This window comes from Coregonus clupeaformis, chromosome 3 (genome assembly GCF_020615455.1).
Source record: "Coregonus clupeaformis isolate EN_2021a chromosome 3, ASM2061545v1, whole genome shotgun sequence".
Classification (NCBI taxonomy): Eukaryota; Metazoa; Chordata; class Actinopteri; order Salmoniformes; family Salmonidae; genus Coregonus; species Coregonus clupeaformis.
Window position 1 is genome coordinate 19,226,745 of NC_059194.1, and position 23,056 is coordinate 19,249,800.

Here is a 23,056-nt window from a genome sequence, read left to right on the forward strand (position 1 = left end):
CATTTTGTGTTTTGTTGATGGTGGTGGAAAACACTGTCTCAGGCGCTGCTATGCGTCTATGAGCCCCCTATTTCAAAGTCACAGAGATCTCTTCTTCTAGCCATGGTAGACAAAATAATGGGCAACTGGACATTTTATACATTACCCTAAGCATGATGGGATGTAAATTGTTTAATTACCTCAGGAACCGCACATGTTGGAAGCCGTGCTTTCAATATACTTTGTATCCTTCATTTACTCAAGTGTTTCCTTTATTTTGGCAGTAACCTGTACACACTATTTTCTGTTTGTAATTACTCAATGTTATACTGTACTTACTGCAGTAACCCTAACTCTTACCCCAATCTAATTGGTCATTGGAAATTACAATACTTAAAGGAACAGTTATAGCAATAAGAACACTGCAGAGTGTTTCACAGGGAATAAAGTGATGTTTATTTATGCAAGCAAATTTTGATCCTACAGGTCAGAAAGCCACTTCAAGCTGTTGGCACATGTATGTATAAAACAGATTCAATTAAGAGAATGTTACTATGTAAGTAAGCATTCTTTGTGAAAGTACAAATGACTAGTACGAGGAGAAAGCTGAAAGCATTGTCAGGTCAGAAGCAAAGTTGGTACAAGAATCAGTTCAAGACATGGTTGAAAACTCATCACAAACTAAACAGACACAACTCAAACACTAGCGTCTAATATCAGTAGCCTAATGCTGTTACCGTGGGGGGTTTAGTACTGCACATATAAACAAAAGGTTGACAGCCAAAGTGTTAAAAAAAGTGTCCATGCCACGAAAAACATCTACATTCACAGTCTTTACCTAACAGTACAGTTATCCAACTCTGAGTTGAACACAAATGAGCTTACACCTAGAGAGAGCACAGAAATGGTCAAATAAGTGCACAAAACTAGCTCTTAGAAATACTGACAAAACAAATATTGCCAGGCAATGAAATGGTAGGCCACCTTCGGAGTCCTATGGCATATTGATGTGTAAGCAAGACAATCCGACTTTTACTGTCATAAACAAAATAACTTACTGTGACACACACTTTTCTTAAGTCTGATAAATCTACCAAAAAGTGAAATTTTACATGAAAACCCATTTTTTTGCGTCAATATTTTTGTAAGACTTAGCGATTAATAGTGAATTAAACCACAGTAACTTATTTTTATTCTCTTATGAATTGTCCTGAATTTGAAGTGCTTAACATATAGGACCAAAGTATGCATTTATATCTCAATATATGCAGTGCAGAAATCTGCAAAAACTTTTTTCATACTTGTATTTATAAAGTTCAACTTTATGAAATAAAAATGGGGGTATGAGAACATGTTTTCATGTGCTTGTCTGGCATATGATTAAAGACGATGGAATCATTCACAGTCCTTAGATACATAGCTTTAAATTGGCAAGATGCCTCATATTGTAATAAAATAATCCATTGTTTATCATATTGGCAACTAATTTCTTCTTTGATAATGAATTAAGTGTTTCCTGTTTAACAGGCTTCCCGCTGGGCACACATTGGTTAAATCAACGTTGTTTCCACGTCATTTCAATGAAATTACATTGAACCAATGTGGAACAGACAAAAATATTTTAGTCTTCAACACCGATCACCCATCCATGTACGTAGTGCTTCAAAATGAGATCTATATAGACACACAAACATGATAAATGTGCTTGAAACCCTTTAAGCCCCAACTGACCGCCTCAAAACTGAAGATAAATAAATAATACAGGGGGATATGTGACACTTAATAAAACTACAAACTCATACAAATCCAAATAAATTCTCCAAAGTAAAAAAGTATATGAAAAATACTTCTGCTAGCTACTTCCAATTATACTAAGTACTGAACTACCAACTACTATAAAAGCCATAATAATACAGGAAATCATCATCATCATCATCATCATCATCATCATCATCATCATAATACAGTCCATGAGAGAGGTAATAGGGCTCATCATCTGAAATGCTGTTTGGGGGGGTTGTGTGAGGGTACCCCGGACCACTTTGTCATATGACGCACCAGTGACATCAGCGGTGGCGAGGACCCCAGGCGCCACCCACCCCCCTCTTTAAAGGGGATGGTGGAGATGGAGGGGCAGGGGGGCAGGGGGACAGGGCCAGGCCTCACGCTGGCCTTAGGTGTAGGCGTTGAGACGCTCCTTGGAGCGGGTGGAGTGGATGTCGTGGAGCTCCTGCTCCTCCTTGGACTTGGTGTCCTCGTACTTTTGCATCCTGCACGCGTCCTTCACGTAGGCCCAGTTGGCCGACAGCACCATCAGGTAGTGGATCTGAAACAGAGATGAGTCACCCACAAGTTCAGTCAGGGAGAAAAATCAAAAGCCGCAAATGATTGGTCTTTCACTTTTCCACTGACATCCATTAGGGAAAGATTAATGCCTGTCAAGAAATTGAAGAAAGTGTACCATATTTATATATTGTATTATCACTACAGATTTCATGATACCGTCTTAATGGAGAACATAGAATGAGGAATTAGAATATTAGTAATTTAATAGGATCTCTATGGATTTTCACATCATGACATCATCTGCAGAAATATAAAGTGCTATTATTGTGGCCCACAGCCTTAATTAAAGCTGGAAAATGAGTTAAATTAAGTATACTAGAGGTGAAAAACAATGTCTCAAATTCTGAAATCTTTAATTTTCAATTCACAATGGTGTGTTTCACTGACATGCCAGCAGGTGGCAGTACAATAGAAGAAGTCGGCAGTACCCAGGGTTTCCATGGCAGCAAAGGTTCATGGAGACACATTGTCATTGTGAATGTATTTTGCTTAAATTACTGTGGTTGTTACTTTGCCACAACTTTCACACTGAATCATGGTCAATATAAGAAGCTAATGGATTTAAATCTACACAAAGACCAATTTACTGGTTCTTAAGGATTCCAACAAAAGCTGCGGTCTCAGCTGTGAGGACTTGGAATCGTGAAAAGACTGCATCCATTCTGTTTAACATCTCATGTCGTATTTGATTTTGATCATTAGTAATTTGTTTTAGTAATCAGTTAAATAATCAGCTAAAATGGAAGGACCATGCATTGTTCAATGCATCAACACCTTTTCAGTTCATCATGAGAGAGAAATCAGACTTGCTTTGATTCTTTTTTAACATTGTAGTATCCTTTTTTTACTGCCACGCTTCTGTTGGTGGGCGTCTGTTTCCTAGCCATTTGTTTTGTTAAAATGGGAGGCAATGTCTCACTGCAATTTGCACAATCATCTTTGACTAACGATGACCACATTCTCTTTCTTAGAAAATGGCTCCTCACAAATTACTGAGAGATGTTTTCAACAAGCTCCGGGCCTTTCTTCTCCCAGTTTCCATGACAACGCTGTGACATGCCTAGCATCTCTGGGCCAAAGAAAAACCTTGTCTCACCACTGCGCCAAATACTGCCTCCTGTAGCTCAGTTCGTAGAGCATGGCACTTGCAACGCAAGGGTTGTGGGTTTGTTTCCCATGGGGGCCAGTATGAAAAATGTATGCACTCACTAATTGTAAGTCGCTCTGGATAAGAGCGTCTGCTAAATGACTGAAATGTAAATTGGATCACTAAAAATACTGCCTCCCCATCCATTCCCATAGGCCTACAGCAAAACAGATTTCAGCTACAGAAATCAACCGAGCCCATTAAAACACAACATTTGGTTTACCCCATTACAACTTGTATTTGACCTATTACTGTCATTTTCAAAATGGCCATGTCAAATCAGAACCATTTTTTTGTGTATGGACTAGTTAAATAAAAACTAGTGCAGGGGAAAATCACTGACATGTCTGATTCCTATTTTCTCATATGAGGAACATGAGATATAATCTATACAGTGATCTGTACAGATCTCAGCCGTTCATATAAAGATTACATGGTCCATTAGATGTGATATTGCCCTCAAATGGATATAAATCAAAGCTGTACCATCAGCTATATCAACAGAGATAGAAAAGTAATCTGTTTTTGTGTCTTACCATAGCAATGACAGCTGCTCCAGCACCAGCCAGTGAACAAACAAACAGGTGGAATGTCATGTCCAGCTTTATCAAAGACAAAGGAAAGGAAAACGTTAGTCAGGCTTCCCCATGAAAACCACAGTGAACCTGTAAAAGACCTATCTGCATTGCTCAAAACATTCATTGATGTTACATGTAAATGTTCATTTTGCAAAAGCTTTTGAACTTTGAAATGTTGAAACCAAGTATCACATCATTTATTAAATATATGTTAAGTGATTTTTATCACCTACCTCATTTGATTCACACATTTTGTAAAACTTGTCAGATCCAGTGCATACAGTCTTCCCCTCCTCAATTGGCACAATACCTGAAAAGAGAGGAGAACATTTCAATAGGCCATTCTGACATTTGCATATTAGTTTTGATTTATCTCAGAATATCTATACCACAGATGTCTATGCAACATTCATGGGTAATATGTTTGAAACTACCCAGAGAGAAGCAGTAAACCCAACTACTGTATATCATGAATCCTTACCATAGTGGCGCGGGTCCAGGCACAGAGTGACTCCCTCCGGAAAGGTGGTGTTTTGGCAAATGTTCCAGATGTTGAAGTAGATGAAGACGGGGAGGGAGGTGAACGCTGTCACCCCGAGCCAAGTCAGCATGAAGATGTACGTCAGCATGATGAACTAAGACATAGGATAGGGGAGACTCTTTAGATTCCAGGTTGCAATTTTTATACCTCGTGTCAAGTGAATTAGGAATAACATTAGGAGGTGTTAGTATTTCCCATCAGGATTTATTGTGACTGAATCTATAACTGTGTTTCCCAAACCTCTCCTCAAGTACCCCACATTCCACTTTTTGATCTATTCCAGTACTAGCACACTTAATTCCACTTGGACTTGATGATTGGCCACTTGAAACAGGTGTGCCAGTACTGGAATAGAAAGTGGAACGGATGGGGGTACTCAGAGAGAGGGCTACATTCTGCCCTTTACACAGAATAGTCAAATTTGAGCTACAATATTGTGATTGATGGCACTACCATTTTAAAAGCTACTTTGTCCCTTAGGGACATCACATTACACACAGGTCGTTCATAGAAAACGTTACCAGATACTCTTGAAGGTCAGTAAACTTCATCATTCAGTGATTAATTACCCCTTACCCAAGCACTGACACAACGTCCACAGGTGGTGATCTTGAAGTCTCCATACAGGTCCTTAATGGCTCCGCTGGTAAAGAAGCCCTCCACCATCAGCAGAATGCCGTAGACAAAGAACGCTGAGGCGATGCCATAGATTACATATTTAATGATGTCAATGCTGGAAGGAAAAGGGAAAAGTGTGTGAAAACAACTGTAATGTACAGTTATGACATTGTTGTTTCATTGTTATTTTGCATTAAAAACACATTTATACACCCTCTGTAACTCTGTTTGGTCAAACTTATCATGAAGTTCTATAGATACCATGTAGTTATATTGAATCGTGTATTCACACAATAAATATACAAGTGACTAATTTGAAACCCATTTTAAATCGAGACAGTGTGCTTTCACCAGAATACAATGTTGGTCTTATCTAGCCTATCTGCAATGCAGGTTCTTCTAAAGTACAGAGAGCTTTCAGGTGATACACAACAGTGTGTCTTGAATGTTTCCAGTGTAGGTCATAGGTGTGTTACGTGTGTAGCCTACTCACATGGTGAACACATCAAGGGAATCCACGGGTCCTCTGACCACCTCAAAGTAGTTCTGCAGGATGGTGACGGTCCCGGAGAGGGCCTCGTGCCCGCAGCCGCAGAACAGCGCCACCCCGGCGTACAGCAGGATTGTAGCGATGAGTGATGGGTACGGGATGCCGCCCAGGCATTTGATACAGCACTCCAGGCATCCTGAGCACACAGAGAGAAGAGAGACATTCAGACATCGTGAAAGACAGAAGGGAATGTTCACTATATACAGTAAATCTCTGGACAACAGAGAGCACTGGTTGAGAATGCTGGAAGAAATCTTGAGAGGAATCAATCAGACTAAGCTGTGGTCAGTACAAGGCCTTTATATCACCACCACAACCACTAAAATTATGCTGTTGCATGAGTGTGTGTGAGACTGCCTCAGTCTAAGTGTCTGTGGGCGGGATGTCTGGGTGAATTTGACTGGATCGTTGTGTTTCTACAAAATGCGGTGACCATATTAGAACAGCATCACAATCCCATTGAAGTGTTACTGTATGTTAGTGTTTGTGTATGTGTTTGAGGGGAGTGGTCTGGACAGTGAGTTCATCCTTCATCCTAACGGCTGCTATCCCAACATACTCTACAAATGCATGTCATACATGCTTAACTTTGTTTCAGACTAATGCAATATGCATCAGGTTTGTCCCAATCCAATTTCATTAGTGAACCTCACTCTTTTTCATGGCCAGATATGAGCTGATATTGAGTCAAATAGTATTTCCTCTCCTCCCAGTGCACTCTGAAATATGCTCCCCAAATCAATGAGCAGCACTAATGAAATGCACAAATGTAATTTCACACTCATACAACTGGAGAATTTCCTCCAGTGCCTCTACATCACCATTAGAACCCTTGATTAATTATTCCCCATTCATCCACATTCAATCCCCGCTCAAGTTTCCCATTCAAAAAGAAAAAGTCTTAAAAACCGAGCCAAATCTACTTTTATTGTAATTCTCAGAGATACCAATCAATGACATCTCCCTCATCGCAGCCAAGCAGTCATTTAGCTGCCATCTCCTCTATCACGCCTCGTGTCGATTTTCCGTCACGCTGCAATGCGATAGCAATAGCCCTCTTCCTCCACGCTCTGCATCTGTTTCTACACAGACTGTGACTGGAATAGCAAGTAGGCTAGATATCTACCTCTGCTTCAGCCTGTGAACACATGTTAAGTGTTCCAAAAACACATGTGATCACATGGGATCTTATGTGAAGTTAATGTGATAATATGTGACAACATATAAAGCAACATAACATGAAACTATACATGTGAAATCATCCAATCACACGTGAAGTGTTCCAAAAACACGCTTTCACATGATTTCACATTTTCCTCATCCTAGCCATTCTCCAGATGTAATCCACCACCAGTGTTGTCACGTCATCAGGCCCGAATCCCATCGTTTCCCAGCTATGATATTTCAATTTGCGGGGCTCTCGTCCCTTTACGTGGGAATGGGTGACAAAAAGTGTGCCTAGCTGTAACAGAGAGCACTCTGCTGTCTTGAGGGCATGTGATTTAATTGCTCATTGATGTTAATGAGTCGTGTCATGTTCGTTATGAAGGTTTTATTAGGCATACTTATGCATTATTTAGATACTGTATGACTGCTAAATGGAGGACACATTTATTTGAGGTGTATTACGAAAGTTGTGTCTAATTATTATTACAAAGCCACAACACATTGAAATAATAAATAAGGAAAATATATTTAGAAATATGTATATTTAAAATAATACATATATATTTAAAAAATATATATGGGGATTGGAAATGATGCAGACAATTACATTGATGGAAGCCACAATCTATCTACAATATTAAAGCTGATCTATCCACAAAAAAAAACACACAAAAAACATTGAAACTATACAGGTTTTACATAGTGTTGACGATGTATAGGAATGCCATTGGAATAAATAATGATGCACTGCAGTTGCAGTTGCTTATGACTGGGCAGAGTTAATAAGCGGTGGTGTGAACTATAGATCATTAAGCACAACATATACTGATATAATATCCCTGGGACCTGACTATGAAGATTAAAGCTATATGGGATAGAGTTGCCATGGCATCCGCGATGGATATGGGTGTGATCGAGGTGAACACAGAGCAATAAGGAGAGGCTGGAAAAATAATTATGTTTTTTATTGATTATGGGTTTTTGTGAAAAGATTATTGTTGTCTATCAACAATGACAAGCCACAACTTGAAACTAGGATTGAAAATTACTGAGGATATAAGCGAACGATATTGCCACTCCTATTTGCCATATGTTCAATCTAAGCCTACTGGAAAGTGTGTGTCCTCAGACCTGGAGGGCTGAGTGGCGCAGTGGTCTAAGGCACTGCATCGCAGTGCTAACTGTGCCACTAGAGATCCTGGTTCGAATCCAGGCTCTGTTGCAGCCGGCCGCGACCGGGAGACTCATGGGCGGTGCACAATTGGCCCAGCGTTGTCCAGGGTAGGGGAGGGAATGGCCGGCAGGGATGTAGCTCAATTGATAGAGCATGGCGTTTGCAACGCCAGGGTTGTGGGTTCGATTCCCACGGGGGGCCAGTATTAAAAAATAAAATAATCACTAACTGTAAGTCGCTCTGGATAAGAGCGTCTGCTAAATGACTAAAATGTAAATGTAAGCAAAAGTAATTCCGCTACCCAAAAATAGTAAATCCCCCTTTACTGGCTCAAATAGCTGACCAATCAGCCGGTTACCAACCATTAGTAAACTTTTGGAGAAAATTGTGTTTGACCAGATACAATGCTATTTAACTGTAAACAAATTGACAACAGACTTTCAGCACGCTTATAGGGAAGGACATTCAACAAGCACCGCACTTACACAAATTACTGATGATTGGCTCAGAGAAATTGATGATAGAAAGATTGTGGGAGCTGTTTTGTTAGACTTCAGTGCGGCTTTTGACATTATCGATCATAGTCTGCTGATGGAAAAACGTATATGTTACGGCTTTACACATTTTAGTCATTTAGCAGACGCTCTCATCCAGAGCGACTTACAGTTAGTGAGTGCATACATTTTCATACTGGCCCCCCGTGGGAAACGAACCCACAACCCTGGCGTTGCAAGCGTCATGCTCTACCAACTGAGCTACAGGAGACCACGCTATATCGTGGATAAAGAGTTCTCGATGCCAAACAGTACTAATCAGTGTCTGATCGCGAGACGTATGTACAGGTACTTGAGAAGTGTTCTCCCTGTTTCATTGTTGTTTTCAGTCATAGTTAGCATTTCGTATGTTTGCTGTCAGCCTGTTTTTGGAGACCAATTTGCTCCTCCTTTAGTGACAAGTCCATTATTTTGTATCCTGGTTTTGGGACCACCAGTAAAGATCCTTGTTTCAACATCTCTGCCTACTGCCTACTGTCTATCCTACCTGGGTCACACTTCACACCAACCCTTACAGTACACCTGGATTTTGTATTGTAGATATGTGGTAGTAGAGTAGTGGCCTGAGGGAACACATTTAATGTGTTGTGAAAGTGTTATGAAATGTAATGTCAAGTAATATTTTAAATTGTATATAACTGCATAATTTTCCTGGAAGAGTAGTGTCTGCCTTGGCAGCAGCTAATGGGGATAAATACAAATAGAAAATACAAATTGGATTGGTTAGAGTTTGATCTCCATGGAGGGGTCTTCATGATTGGCTGGTAAATGGAAGTATATGAATAAAAACAATTGTCAGTAAGGCAATAGATAGGGGGGTGGTTCTACTAAGCGAACATATGGAATTGCTTTAGGATGGTAATTCCATTTAGGTATCAAAAAATATCTATAAAAATATATTTTATGAAACATTGAATTTGGCCTTACTGCTATTAGCCCATAGCAAAAATACATCAACAGGAATTTTGGCACTAAACTACTTCCATATACAGTGCATTCAGAACATTTTGTTATGTGACAGCCTTATTCTAAAATGGATAAAGTTCAATTTTTTCCTCATCAATCTGCACACCATACTGACAAAGCGAAAACAGGTTTTTTGAAATGTATAGAAAATAAAAAACAGAAATAAATTATTTACATACAGTACCAGTCAAAAGTTTGGACACAAATCAAATCAAATAAAATTGTATTTGCCACATGCACTGAATACAACAGGTGTAGACATTACCGTGAAATGCTTACTTACAGCCCTTAACCAACAATGCATTTATTTCTTAATAAAAAAGTAAAATAAAACAACAACAACAAAAAAGTGTTGAGAAAAAAAGAGCAGAAGTCAAATAAAATAACAGTAGGGAGGCTATATACAGGGGGGTACCGGTGCAGAGTCAATGTGCGGGGGCTCCGGCTAGTTGAGGTAGTTGAGGTAATACGTACATGTGGGTAGAGTTAAAGTGACTATGCATAAATAATTAACAGAGTAGCAGCAGCGTAAAAAGATGGGGTGGGGGTGGGGGTGGGGGTGCAGTGCAAATAGTCCGGGTAGCCATGACTAGCTGTTCAGGAGTCTTATGGCTTGGGGGTAGAAGCTGTTGAGAAGCCTTTTTGACCTAGACTTGGCGCTCCTGTACCGCTTGCCGTCTTTCACAATTTTTATGGCCTTCCTTCCTCAAGTGCAGTCGAATAAACCATCAATGATGAAACTGGCTCTCATGAGGACCGCCACAGGAAGGGAAGACCCAGAGTTACCCCTGCTGCAGAGGATAAGTTCATTAGAGTTACCTGCCTCAGAAATTGCAGCCCAAATAAATGCTACACAGAGTTCAAGTAACAGACACATCTCAACATCAACTGTTCAGAGGGGACTGTGTGAATCAGGCCTTCATGGTCGAATTGCTGCAAAGAAACCACTACTAAAGGACACCAATAAGAAGAAGAGACTTGCTTGGGCCAAGAAACACAAGCAATGGAAATCTGTCCTTTGGGCTGGAGTTTTTTGGTTCCAACGGCCGTGTCTTTGCGAGACGCGGTGTGGGTGAAAGGATGATCTCCGCATGTGTATTTCCCACCGTGAAGCATGGAAGAGGAGGTGTTATGGTGTGGGGGTGCTTTGCTGGTGACACTCTCTGTGATTTATTTAGAATTCAAGGCACACTTAACCAGCATGGCTACCACAGCATTCTGCAGCGATATGCCATCCCATCTGGTTTGGGCTTAGTGGGACTACCATTTGTTTTTCAACAGGACAATAAACCAACAAACCTCCAGGCTGTATAAGGGCTATTTTACCAAGAAGGAGAGTGATGGAGTGCTGCATCAGATGACCTGGCCTCCACAATCCCCCGACCTCAACCCAATTGAGTCGGACCGCAGAGTGAAGGAAAAGCAGCCAACAAGTGCTCAGCATATGTGGGAACTCCTTCAAGACTGTTGGAAAAGCATTCCAGGTGAAGCTGGTTGAGAGAATGCTAAGAGTGTGCAAAGCTGTCATCAAGGCAAAGGGTGGCTATTTGAAGAATCTCAAATATAACATATATTTTGATTTGTTTAACACATTTCTGTTTACTACATGATTCCATGTGTTATTTCATAGTTTTGATGTCTTCACTATTATTCTACAATGTAGAAAATAGTAAAAAATAAAGAAAAACCCTTGAATGAGTATGTGTCCAAACTTTTGACTGGTACTGTAAGCATTTAGATCCTTTGCTATGAGACTCGAAATTGAGCTCAAGTGTGTCCTGTTTCCATTGATCATCCTTGAGATGTTTCTACAACTTGATTGGAGTCCACCTGTGGTAAATCCAATTGATTGGGCATGATTTGGAAAGGCACACACCTGTCTATATAAGGTCCCACAGTTGACAGTGCATGTCAGAGCTAAAACCAAGCCATGAGGAATTGTCCGTAGATTTCCGAGACAGGATTGTGTCGAGGCACAGATCTGGGGAAGGGTACCAAATATTTCTGCAGCATTGAAGATCACCAAGAACACAGTGGCCTCCATCATTCTTAAATTGAAGAAGATTGGAACCACCAACACTCTTCCTACCACTGGCCGCTCAGCCAAACGGAGCAAGCATCACGTCCGGACGAAACCAGGCACCACTCATCACCTGGCCAATACCATCCCTTTGGTGATGGCAGCATCACGCTGAGGGATATTTTTCAGCGGCAGGGACTGGGAGACTAGTCAGGATCGAGGGAAAGAACGGACCAATGTACAGAGAGATCCTTGATGAAAACCTGCTCCAGAGCGCTCAGAGCACTCATGACCTCAGACTGGGGCGAAGGTTCACCTTCTAACAGGACAACGACCCTAAGCACACAGCCAAGACAACGCAGGAGTGGCTTCAGGACAAGTCTCCGAATGTCCTTGAGTGGCCCAGCCAGAGCCCTGACTTGAACCTGATCGAACATCTCTGTAGAGACCTGAAAATTGCTGTGCAGCAACGCTCCCCATCCAACCTGCAGAGCTTGAGAGGATCTCAAATAAAATAAAATAAAATGAATATTACTTGTCACATGCGCCGAATACAACCGGTGTAGACCTTACAGTGAAATGCTTACTTACAAGCCCTTAACCAACAGTGCAGTTTTAAGAAAGAATAGCAAAAAAAATCACACAAAGAAATGCAATATAAAATAATACGAAATAAATGTAACAAATAATTAAAGAGCAGCAGTAAAAAGAACAATAGCGATGCTATGTACAGGGGGTACCGGTACCGAGTCAATGTGCGGGGGCACTGGTTAGTCGAGGTAATTGAGGTAAAATGTACATGTAGGTAGAGTTATTAAAGTTACTATGAATAAATAATAAACACAGAGTAGCAGCAGCGTAAAAGAGGGGGTGGGGGCAATGCAAATTGTCTGGGTAGCCATTTGATTAGATGTTCAGGAGTCTTATGGCTTGGGGGTAGAAGCTGTTTAGAAGCCTCTTGGACCTAGACTTGGTGCTCCGGTACCGCTTGCCTTACGGTAGCAGAGAGAACAGTCTATGACTAGGGTGGCTGGAGTCTTTGACAATTTTTATGGCCTTCCTCTGCCACCGCCTGGTATAGAGGTCCTGGATGGCAGGAAGCTTGGCCCCAGTGATGTACTGGGCCGTACACACTACCCAATGGTTTAGCTGTAGAACCTTTTGAGGACCTGAGGACCCATGCCAAATATTTTCAGTCTCCTTAGGGGGAATATGTTTTGTCATGCCCTCTTCACGACTGTCTTGGTGTGCTTGGACCAGGTTAGTTTGTTGGTGATGTGTACACCAAGGAACTTGAAGCTCTCAACCTGCTCCACCGCAGCCCCGTCGATGAGAATGGGGGCCTGTTCGGCCCTCCTTTTCCTGTAGTCCACGATCAGCTCCAGGTAAATATTGCAATCCTTTAGCCATTCCTGGACCTGTGTCCAAAAACAAGCTACAAAAGGACAGTAACAAAACAAATGATCTAATGATTCTGTCTCTTCGCAGCAAAATCTGCAGAGCTGTGAAGATTGTATCCCCCATATAAATAACATTCTATTGGAAGCAAGAATTTTATATAATAATTGAAATTGAAAAATTCGAAGTTTTGAATCCGACTTCGTTTGCGTATCAATTCATAAACACTATGCCATGGAATCGGTACGTCAAAAATCTCTTCCCAACTATTTTGGAATCTATATGGGACGGCTGTCAATCCTTTAGTGTCACTGGGCAGCTCGCGTCTGTGCTTCCCTTTGCAGAGAAGAATGGGAGAAACTACCCAAATACAGGTGTGCCAAGCTTGTAACTTCATACCCAAGATGACTCAAGGTGCAGACATCGAGTCTACAGGGTTAATAATCAATACATTGTATGAATAATGTTGATGATTGTGTGCCCAAAATATAATAGAATCCTATGGACGAAGAACCATATATGCGCATTTCAGTGGAGGCTCCTCAGAGGAGAAAGGGGAGGACCATCCTCCTCAGTGAATTTCAGAAAAATAATGGTCTACAGTAGCCTCAACAGCACTCTGTAGGATAGCGCCATGGTGTAGTCGGAGGACACCTAGTTTCCGTCCTCCTCTGGGTACATTGACTTCAATACAAAACCGAGGAGACTCATGGTTCTCACCCCCTTCCATAGACTTACACAGTAATTATGACAACTTCTGGAGGACGTCCTCCAACGTATCAGAACTCCTGCAGCATGAACTGACATGTTGTCCACCCAATCAAAGGATCAGAGAATGAATCTAGTACTGAAAGCATAAGCTACAGCTAGCTAACGCTGCAGTGCATACAATGTGGTGAGTAGTTGACTCAAAGAGAGAGAAAGACAATAGTTGTACAGTTTTGAACAAATTAATTTTAAAAAATGAAGAAGCCAGAGAGAGAGAGAAAGAGAGAGAGAGAGAGAGAGAGAGAGAGAGAGAGAGAGAGAGAGAGAGAGAGAGAGAGAGAGAGAGATGTTTCCTTGTATTTTTTTCACTTTCACTTACTCAGCTAGCAAATGCAGCTAGATAGTTTAGCCTACTCAAACATCTGGTTAGCTAGCTGGAACTCTTCCAAGTCAAGGTAAGCTTTTGGTTTTATTAATTAATTGCCACCAGGGCCCGCCGGTGTAACTACTAAACTGCTTGCTGACTGTACACTGTACTGCATGATTGTAGCGGGTTCTATTAGCTATATTGACTATAACATGAGCTAATATGGTTCCAATGATGTAGGCTGTGTGTAGAGTTTAGCGGTTATGATATGAAGGTTTGGCTTAGAAAGTTATTTTTGCCTGGTCACAGACAGCTGATGTGTTGTGCACTGACATCCACAAGCGAAGGGAAAAGGTGAGAGTAGGATAGCGCGTAGATGCGAGAAGGAATTATGCAACGAGCAAAGTGATCATGCTGTTTGAATGTGGCTACTATGAAAGTTAACTGTGTTTGCGTGTGATCAGAGGTGTATTCATTCCGCCGATTCTGTTGAAAAACGTTTCTTAAACAAGCAAACAGAACGAAACGTGGATAAACATACCTGAATTTGTCCAATCAAAACTCTCGTTTGCAACTGTTGGACTAATGATTATACCCTAGATCAGCTAGATGCAGGCAAGAGTGTGCTAGGCGGTATTGAATGTGTCACTGTCTGTTAACCCTGTGCACCTACGTTATAAACGTTGATTCATAGGCCTCATGATGGTTATAGGGAAAATTTGAGTATCATGTGGTAGCATAAACCTATCGATGTTACATTGAGCTGGGTGAATGGAATATGAATGACAGTCATCGAATATGCTGTAATAGAAATAAGGCCATGCTCATTAAATTAATTCCTCCCTCATCTTAAACGGCACCGACTGCCACTGGTGTTTTTTGAAAAAAATTTGTGGACTTCATGAATCATTATAAAAACTATGGGAAAAAAATAGAAATATTTGACAATATCAGAATTGTTCAAAACTCACATGGTTCTTTGTTGCCAGGGCATTGGGCGGTAGTACTGGTGGCCATATTGGCATTTAATGTTATATGTATGAAGTCTTAGGGATTCATTGAGAACCAGATCTGGTTATAATCAGACATTTGCATGGCACTTTTGTTTTCTAACAAGTTCAACAATTCTCCACTGGAAACAACAGCAACTCCTCCCATCATAACAGTCTAATTACCAGCCTTTTCACAGACTTACACTGAACTTGAGATTCCTGACTCAATCTGTGTGAGTGTTGACGCTAGGCTAGTGAAAATGACAACTAGTGTGAATTGATTGAAAGAGCCACTTGATGCTTGATCCATAATTTAGCACCAACAGGACAGTAACAGCACAGCGCCAACCACTTCCATCCATTATTTACGGCGGCTGCATTACTGTTACATTACCTGGGATGAGAAATATGCCTGTTTAATGAGCTGCCACTGGGGTTCCAATTGATCATGTTCACAGTGGAATATGGTTGAGTGTGTTGTGGAACTTGTTGGGTATCAACTGGCCCAGAGTCAGTTAAGGTGGGTATATGTTATGAAAGGGACCATTCACTCTCTCTAGCAATGTATTTACAACAAGACCAGTTTTTCTAACCTGGGCTCCAGTCTGTTTGTGTCATCATGACTAAAATGACACGGAGCTGTCATGATGGCACAAACAGAACTGAGACTAGGCTACAGTTTTTCTTGGAGACAAGCATAACAGAAACGTGAAATTAACTGTTGTTTTTACAGATTGGCATTAGTAAAGCATTCCTCCAAAGGTGGCTAATGGTCAACAATGACATAGTCTTTTATATTTATCTCATGATGACCGAACTTTGTTCTTGAACTTTATTCGTATGACACCTTCAAATTAGGGGGCCATTAAATATAAAATGAAGGGGGGAGATTCAAAGAGAAAAAGTTAGAATGGCTTGGGGTGTGTTCACATTTGATGAAGTTCATTAGATCTGGTGGCCTGGAGACGTCCATGGGGGGCGGAGTAGGGGAAAATAGGCCAACACTAAGCAGTGGGGATGTTTCAGTCTGTGAATGTCGGAAGAGTACGTGTCTCGCCGTTCGCTTTCCCTATACCGTTCACCCCCCCCCAAAACATTGGAATGTTACAACCCAAATCAGATGGACTCAACATTTGTAATGTTGCATCTTGACACACATGTCCAGTTTATGGGATAAAATAATCTGCTTTTATTCTATCAATGAGTTGTATTGCCCCTTCTCGCCCACTTGCAGATTGCATATTTCATTACATTACATTACATATATGACAGCAATGGAATACCTGTATTATGGCTTCCCTACTTGAATTCATGTTTTTAGTAATAATCTGATTGATTCCAAGAATTCCAATTTGCCTTGGAATGTTCCCTCTCTTGAGCCTTGACTCCTGATCACATTATCATACATTGGCAATAAAACTCAGCCAGGTTGAACAGAATAACTAATACCCTGCCTTGGCCAAGGCAATCCTAACAGGTGGGCCTTACTCAATTTTCCATTCAGAGCTGGAGCAGTCACGTGAGTACCTGTCATCACAAATGCTGCTTGAAGTGGAATGTATTCCTCAATATCATGCTACTTGGACAGAAGATTATGATTTCATTTAACGTTTTTGACAAAACAAATGAGTTTTAATTATGCCGTTTAATTTTGGGGCATTGGGTTTGCTCTCTGTTGATGTTGGTGACTTCTGGCACGTAGCATGAAGCGCTATATTTGGCTAACAGCTGAAGAGAGTCATAATCTGAGATTTGCAGTCTGAGGAGGAGGAAAGAGGAAGGCGTATGGACCATAGAGATCCTGTAATACAATATTTTCCTATATTTGATCAGTTTCTAGAAAGATTTTATTTTTTTTGTCATGTTACCTGGATGCCAAAACCACTCTAGTGAATTATAAGATCTCTATGGTATGGACACTATCATAATGCTATACACCTCAGGCTGTGGGAGGATTGTGAATCCAAATTGGTTGCTTTTGGTTGCTAAAAAAGCTTAGCCTCTTCCATTTGACAGCCAAAATAGATCTGTAACATTAGTAGCAAGACACAGTAACAGAAGATTAAACGTAAGATGATCAATACCTGTCAAATAACAACTGAAATAGATTTTGTAACCATTTGTTAACGGTAAAACTAAATGTGATGCAAACTATTTGGGGGTGTCTATTGTTATTTTGAGGATTTACAAAGCAGCAGTGAGAGGTATAAAATACAGTTTTTAATTTGCATGTACAGTCATGTTGTGTCTGAAAATCATACAGTGTCATGTTCTGTACAGTAGGTGCATTACATTTTTACTCTTCTCCCATGGTAGCCCCCTGGCTAGTCCATGGTGCCGCTAATGCCAGGACAGGGCTACAGACGACCTATAGAGCTCTGGCCACACATAACGGATGTCCACATAGGAGGTGACAGTTGCTGGAGGAATGGCCCAGAGAAAGTGCACTTACATCTGCTTGTCCTCTTAAATATGTAATGGACCATCGCCAAGCAGCTTGGTGAGAAGGTGACAACAGTTGGTTCGATTAATCGCAAATGGAATAAACACAAAATAACTGTCAATCTCCCTCGGCCTGGGGCTCCATGCAAGATCTCACCTCGTGGAGTTGCAATGATCATGAGAACGGTGAGGAATCAGCCCAGAACTACACGGGAGGATCTTGTCAATGATCTCAAGGCAGCTGGGACCATAGTCACCAAGAAAACAATTGGTAACCCACTACGCTGTGAAGGACTGAAATCCTGCAGCGCCTGCAAGGTCCCCCTGCTCAAGAAAGCACATATACAGGCCCGTCTGAAGTTTGCCAATGAACATCTGAATGATTCAGAGGAGAACTGGGTGAAAGTGTTGTGGTCAGATGAGACCAAAATCGAGCTCTTTGGCATCAACTCAAATCGCCGTGTTTGGAGGAGGAGGAATGCTACCTATGACCCCAAGAACACCATCCCCACCGTCAAACATGGAGGTGGAAACATTATGCTTTGGGGGTGTTTTTCTGCTAAGGGGACAGGACAACTTCACCGCATCAAAGGGAGGATGGACGGGGCCATGTACCGTCAAATCTTGGGTGAGAACCTCCTTCCCTCAGCCAGGGCATTGAAAATGGGTCGTGGATGGGTATTCCAGCATGACAATGACCCAAAACACACGGCCAAGGCAACAATGGAGTGGCTTAAGAAGAAGCACATTAAGGTCCTGGAGTGGCCTAGCCAGTCTCCAGACCATAATCCCACAGAAAATCTGTGGAGGGAGCTGAAGGTTCGAGTTGCCAAACGTCAGCCTCGAAACCTTAATGACTTGGAGAAGATCTGCAAAGAGGAGTGGGACAAAATCCCTCCTGAGATATGTGCAAACCTGTTGGCCAACTACAAGAAACGTCTGACCTCTGTGATTGCCAACAAGGGTTTTGCCACCAAGTACTAAGTCATGTTTTGCAGAGGGGTCAAATACTTATTTCCCTCATTAAAATGCAAGTCAATTTATAACATTTTTGACATGATTTTTTCTGGATTTTCTTGTTGTTATTCTGTCTCTCACTGTTCAAATAAACCTACCATTAAAAGTATAGACTGATCATGTCTTTGTCAGTGGGCAAACGTACAAAATCAGCAGGGGATCAAATACTTTTTTCCCTCACTGTAGGTCTCATACAGTAGACTATAAAATAACTACTAGATAAAAGCATAACTGTTTGATGCTGCTTCTCCCTGAGAGTTGCTCAGATTTATATATAATGCATGGTAAAAGCTAGGTGGCATGACTGCTAAAAGATCAAGGACTTCAGTTCAGACTAGAAACAATGCTACAGGAGCAGTGTTACCATACAGGAGTTTGTTTTCAAGTTATTACATTTTATTACATAATCTCCACAACGCCACGGAAATTAAAACTGAAATGAACTCGTCATCTAAGAAAACATAAAAAAAACATCATAAAGCCATTTGAGAGGCCCTCTAACGGCGGAAGCCCCAAGTCATTAATTGTCCTAACTCCCAGGAGGGTGTTAAATCTCCCCTTTCATGTGCTCTTAAGCCAGCCTTTCAGCTCAGTAGACTTTACAGTGGTCATGTGAATAATTGTCTCAACCAAGTGACAAGCGACAAGAGACTTAGAACCCTTAATATAACAGTAAGGTGTAATCTATAACTTGGTAATACTTTACATTAATATTAAGAAGTGCTGTTGATGAGGGGTTGTGGTTTTATAAGTAGTTTATAGATCAACATTAGATGATATGTAGTTTATGAATCATTATTAAATAGTTATAACTCATTGTCGTTTTGGTGGTTGCCAAATAATAGGTTTATTTATGGCTGCATATATTACTGTTATTAAAAGATGAATAACATAAAGCACATTACCTCACTGTGAGGGTAATACTGTGAGAGCATACCCAAGTCCCCCTCAATATGGCTATTCTAGCTTTGTATAGTGAAATGTATTTTCCTTGTGTCAATACTTGAAATGTCATGACAATTTTGGGGCAATTTGATGTTTGTTTGAGGTTGATGCCTTTTCTGTTTAGGGGGTGGTTTTAGGGCTAAGGTTTGCATGGAGGAACTAAATGGCAAATATCAACAGAGAACCAAAATTCCATGATTTGCTAGTGGGCAAGACACACTGCACATACTGTAGCAGGCATAGCAGCATGTAGGCCAACCTATTAAATGGCATTGTTCACTATTCATGCATTCAGACTTCATAATTGGAAACAGGAGGGTAAAATCATCTTGTTTCAAGCACTAGACTTCTATGTGCCCCTAGCTGAACTTCAGTAGCCTGGTCCCAGACCTGATTGTTCTGTATCCAACTCCTATGATCATTGTTATGGTTTAGCACGTTGTAGAACAATAGGAGTTGGCAACTGAAGTTCATCAGTCTGTGTGTTGTTTCAGAGAGGAAGCAATAAACAAGAAGAGCGTTAATGGGGAGCAGTACTCAGCCAAGCTGCTTTAGCGCCATGTTTTATTTATAACTTTACAAATTTGATGGAGAAGAGATGTGCCAGTTAGCCACCTTTGGGCAAGTGGGGCCGCAGCACTAGTAGTGTAATGAGTGCTTGGCTAAGTAATTATAGATAGACTAACGAGGCCTTCACCCAAATGAATGGGCATGGTGTACTAGAGACATGCATGTTCAGTCTGCATGCTAGTCTCTTTCAGTTGGGTGAGCATTGATGTAGATGGCCAACTATATGATGTGACAGATTAGACTTCCAGGATGTAGAATTCACACAGAGAGCGCGAGTACACACCAAGTAATGGAGACTGATGGGTATTCAATCAAAACTGCTATCAAGAAATTTCCGGTAGTCATCCCACAGGTTGGAGACATCTTAGTCTCAAAGAGTCATGGACCATAGTGTGAAAACAGAATTCCTGAACCAATATTATATTACAGCCACCAATAGTGGTAACATCTTACCAGACAATAAAGACCTATTACTTTGTAGTACATGTAATTATTTATACACTCAAAAGGGTTCTTCGGCTGTCCCCATAGGATAACCATTTTTGGTTCCAGGTAAAACCCTATTTGGTTCCAGGTAGAACCATTTTGTGTTCCATGTAGGAACCTCTGTGGAAAGGGTTATAAATGGAACCCAAAACGGTTCTACTTGGAACCAGCAGGGTTCTACCTGGAACCAACAAGGGTTCTTCAAAGGGTTCTCCGATGGGGACAGCCGAAAAACCCTTGTAAGTTCTAGATAGCACCTTTTTTTCTAAGAGTGTAGGTAAACGACCATCCATGACACTCAAACACGCACACAAACACGCACACAAACACGCACACAAACACACGCACACAGGCACTGTGTAAACTGTGTGTCCAGGATACCAAAATGTAATCTGCAGGAACAGAACAGAGAGCAGAGTGTCTGCGGGGATAATGACCAGACTTGGCCAGTGCCATGGCAACTGTTTCAGCTCTCCCTCATGCCTGTGAAGCACTGGTTTCCAGGAAGGAGAGGAAGGAGGGAAGAAAAGAAGAACAGAAATATTAAGCCCTTTCGTATGCACAGAACCTGGGAAGGAGGGTAAAAATGAAGGAAGGAAGGAGGAGGAGGAGTGGAGGGAGAGAAATACACCTAAGAGCGGAGAGAACGATAGCATTTTTCTTCATCCAGTGAGCATTTGAATTAATATGGAAGAATGCTAATTCAAACCAACTGCTTGTAAACATCAATGTATTTATGCACTGCTATTTTCCACTCAAGCCTACACTTCTTCAACACTGGTGAAGGGGTGGGTTTGCATTATAAATGGCAACCCCTTTGCACAAAGCAAACAACATACCCTGCATGCATATGCACAAGAGAGGAATCTTCACATGCGTCAAATCCTGAAGCTTTTTTTTCTGCTGAAATAATGAAAGCGCTTTGATTTTAATACAATAGCTGGACATGCATATAGTCTGGATACAATGGTTTTATTAGTGAAAGGGGACTGGCTCGAGGTCTCGTCTTCAATGTTCCCCTGAGCCATTTCGACAGGCATGGGAGAGCCTTACCGAGACGCCCGTGGACAAAGACAATCCTCCCTGTGCTTTCACAGTCAACGCTCACAGAGGCAGTTCACACCCCTCTGACTATTTCGACAGCAGACAACACACACACACACACACACACACACACACACTTTAGTCAAGCAGACACTCAATGGACAAAGGAACAACTCAAACAGATGCTCTTTTATACCAAGAGTATTAATCAAATATTTTCTCAATCCTTTCTGCATAAGTACTTCACTGACACAGACAAATAAATTAGGGAAGGATTTCACTCAAATGGAATCTCAATCCAACCATCTAAATATAAAAGAGACTTATCTTTCCTTACCTTTCTGAGTCTGCCGCTCATCCATATCTTCTTCCATCTTGGCTATTCTAGATGTAGAGCAAATGATGAGACAATAGCTCAAAACCCTGTTTCTGTGTGTGTTGTCGGCTGAGAACTCCACAGAAGTCTCTCTCTCTCTCTCTCTCTCTCTCTCTCTCTCTCCTCGCTCTCTCTCTCTCTCTACTTCGTGTTGAGACCGCTTGTCAGCAGAGATTTAATTCAAGTGGTCGTGCCGTTGATTCATGAGAGAGATTAGTGCGTCTTCACAGAGCTGTCCATCGCAAGCCGCTCTGGCAAGTGCTGAAAACCTGGTCTCAACAGTGGAGAATACGAGGGGTGGTGAGGGAAAAAGGGTGGTCTCAGTATGCAGGAATAAGTATGTTTGCAGGAAGGGAGCTAGCAGGCGCAGGTGGTCAGAAAACAGAAAGCAGAGAGGTAATGGTAGAAACATCGGCTCAGCCTTGAAAACATCCCTTTACCCTGAGACCAGGTGGAGGGGTGTTTCTTTAGAGGTGTCCAACACTCCCATACCCAGCCCACCCGCATAACCCCTATTTTTTCAGAGAGAATGGTTAAGCCTGTCAGCCCTCTTGGCTATGTTCTACTGCATTAAGTGAACCTTCTCCTTAACTGAAAAAAAATACTTTCAGAGATCCAAAACGGAATTCTCATAATCATATTCATCATCCAGGTTCAATTTGATTATCACAAGGAGTTGTCATGGGACCCTTATCATATACAGTGGGGAAAAAAAGTATTTAGTCAGCCACCAATTGTGCAAGTTCTCCCACTTAAAAAGATGAGAGAGGCCTGTAATTTTCATCATAGGTATACGTCAACTATGACAGACAAAATGAGGAAAAAAAATCCTGAAAATTACATTGTAGGATTTTTAATGAATTTATTTGCGAATTATGGTGGAAAATAAGTATTTGGTCAATAACAAAAGTTTCTCAATACTTTGTTATATACCCTTTGTTGGCAATGACACAGGTCAAACGTTTTCTGTAAGTCTTCACAAGGTTTTCACACACTGTTGCTGGTATTTTGGCCCATTTCTCCATGCAGATCTCCCCTAGAGCAGTGATGTTTTGGGGCTGTCGCTGGGCA

The 23,056-nt window shown here is 41.3% G+C and overlaps 1 protein-coding gene across 1 annotated transcript; it reads right to left on the reverse strand.

The window, feature by feature from the left end:
• Positions 1 to 411: 411 nt before the first annotated feature.
• Positions 412 to 22,389, reverse strand: gpm6aa (glycoprotein M6Aa). The gene is made up of 7 exons (XM_041850608.2): positions 21,947 to 22,389; positions 5,703 to 5,895; positions 5,168 to 5,324; positions 4,532 to 4,685; positions 4,284 to 4,360; positions 4,009 to 4,074; positions 412 to 2,305 (listed from the first exon to the last, which is right to left on the reverse strand). Exons 1-7 carry the CDS (start codon positions 21,981 to 21,983, stop codon positions 2,153 to 2,155), a joined length of 837 nt encoding a protein of 278 aa, XP_041706542.1. The 5' UTR covers positions 21,984 to 22,389; the 3' UTR covers positions 412 to 2,152.
• Positions 22,390 to 23,056: the final 667 nt, after the last annotated feature.

Coding starts and splice junctions, on each gene's coding strand:
- gpm6aa (XM_041850608.2), bottom strand. CDS start 21,983: ATGGAAGAAGATATGGATGAGCGGCAGACTCAGAAAG. Junction 4,686..5,167: donor GACGTTGTGTCAGTGCTTGG/GTAAGGGGTAAT, acceptor CCTATGTCTTAG/TTCATCATGCTGACGTACAT. Junction 4,361..4,531: donor CCTGGACCCGCGCCACTATG/GTAAGGATTCAT, acceptor CTCTCTTTTCAG/GTATTGTGCCAATTGAGGAG.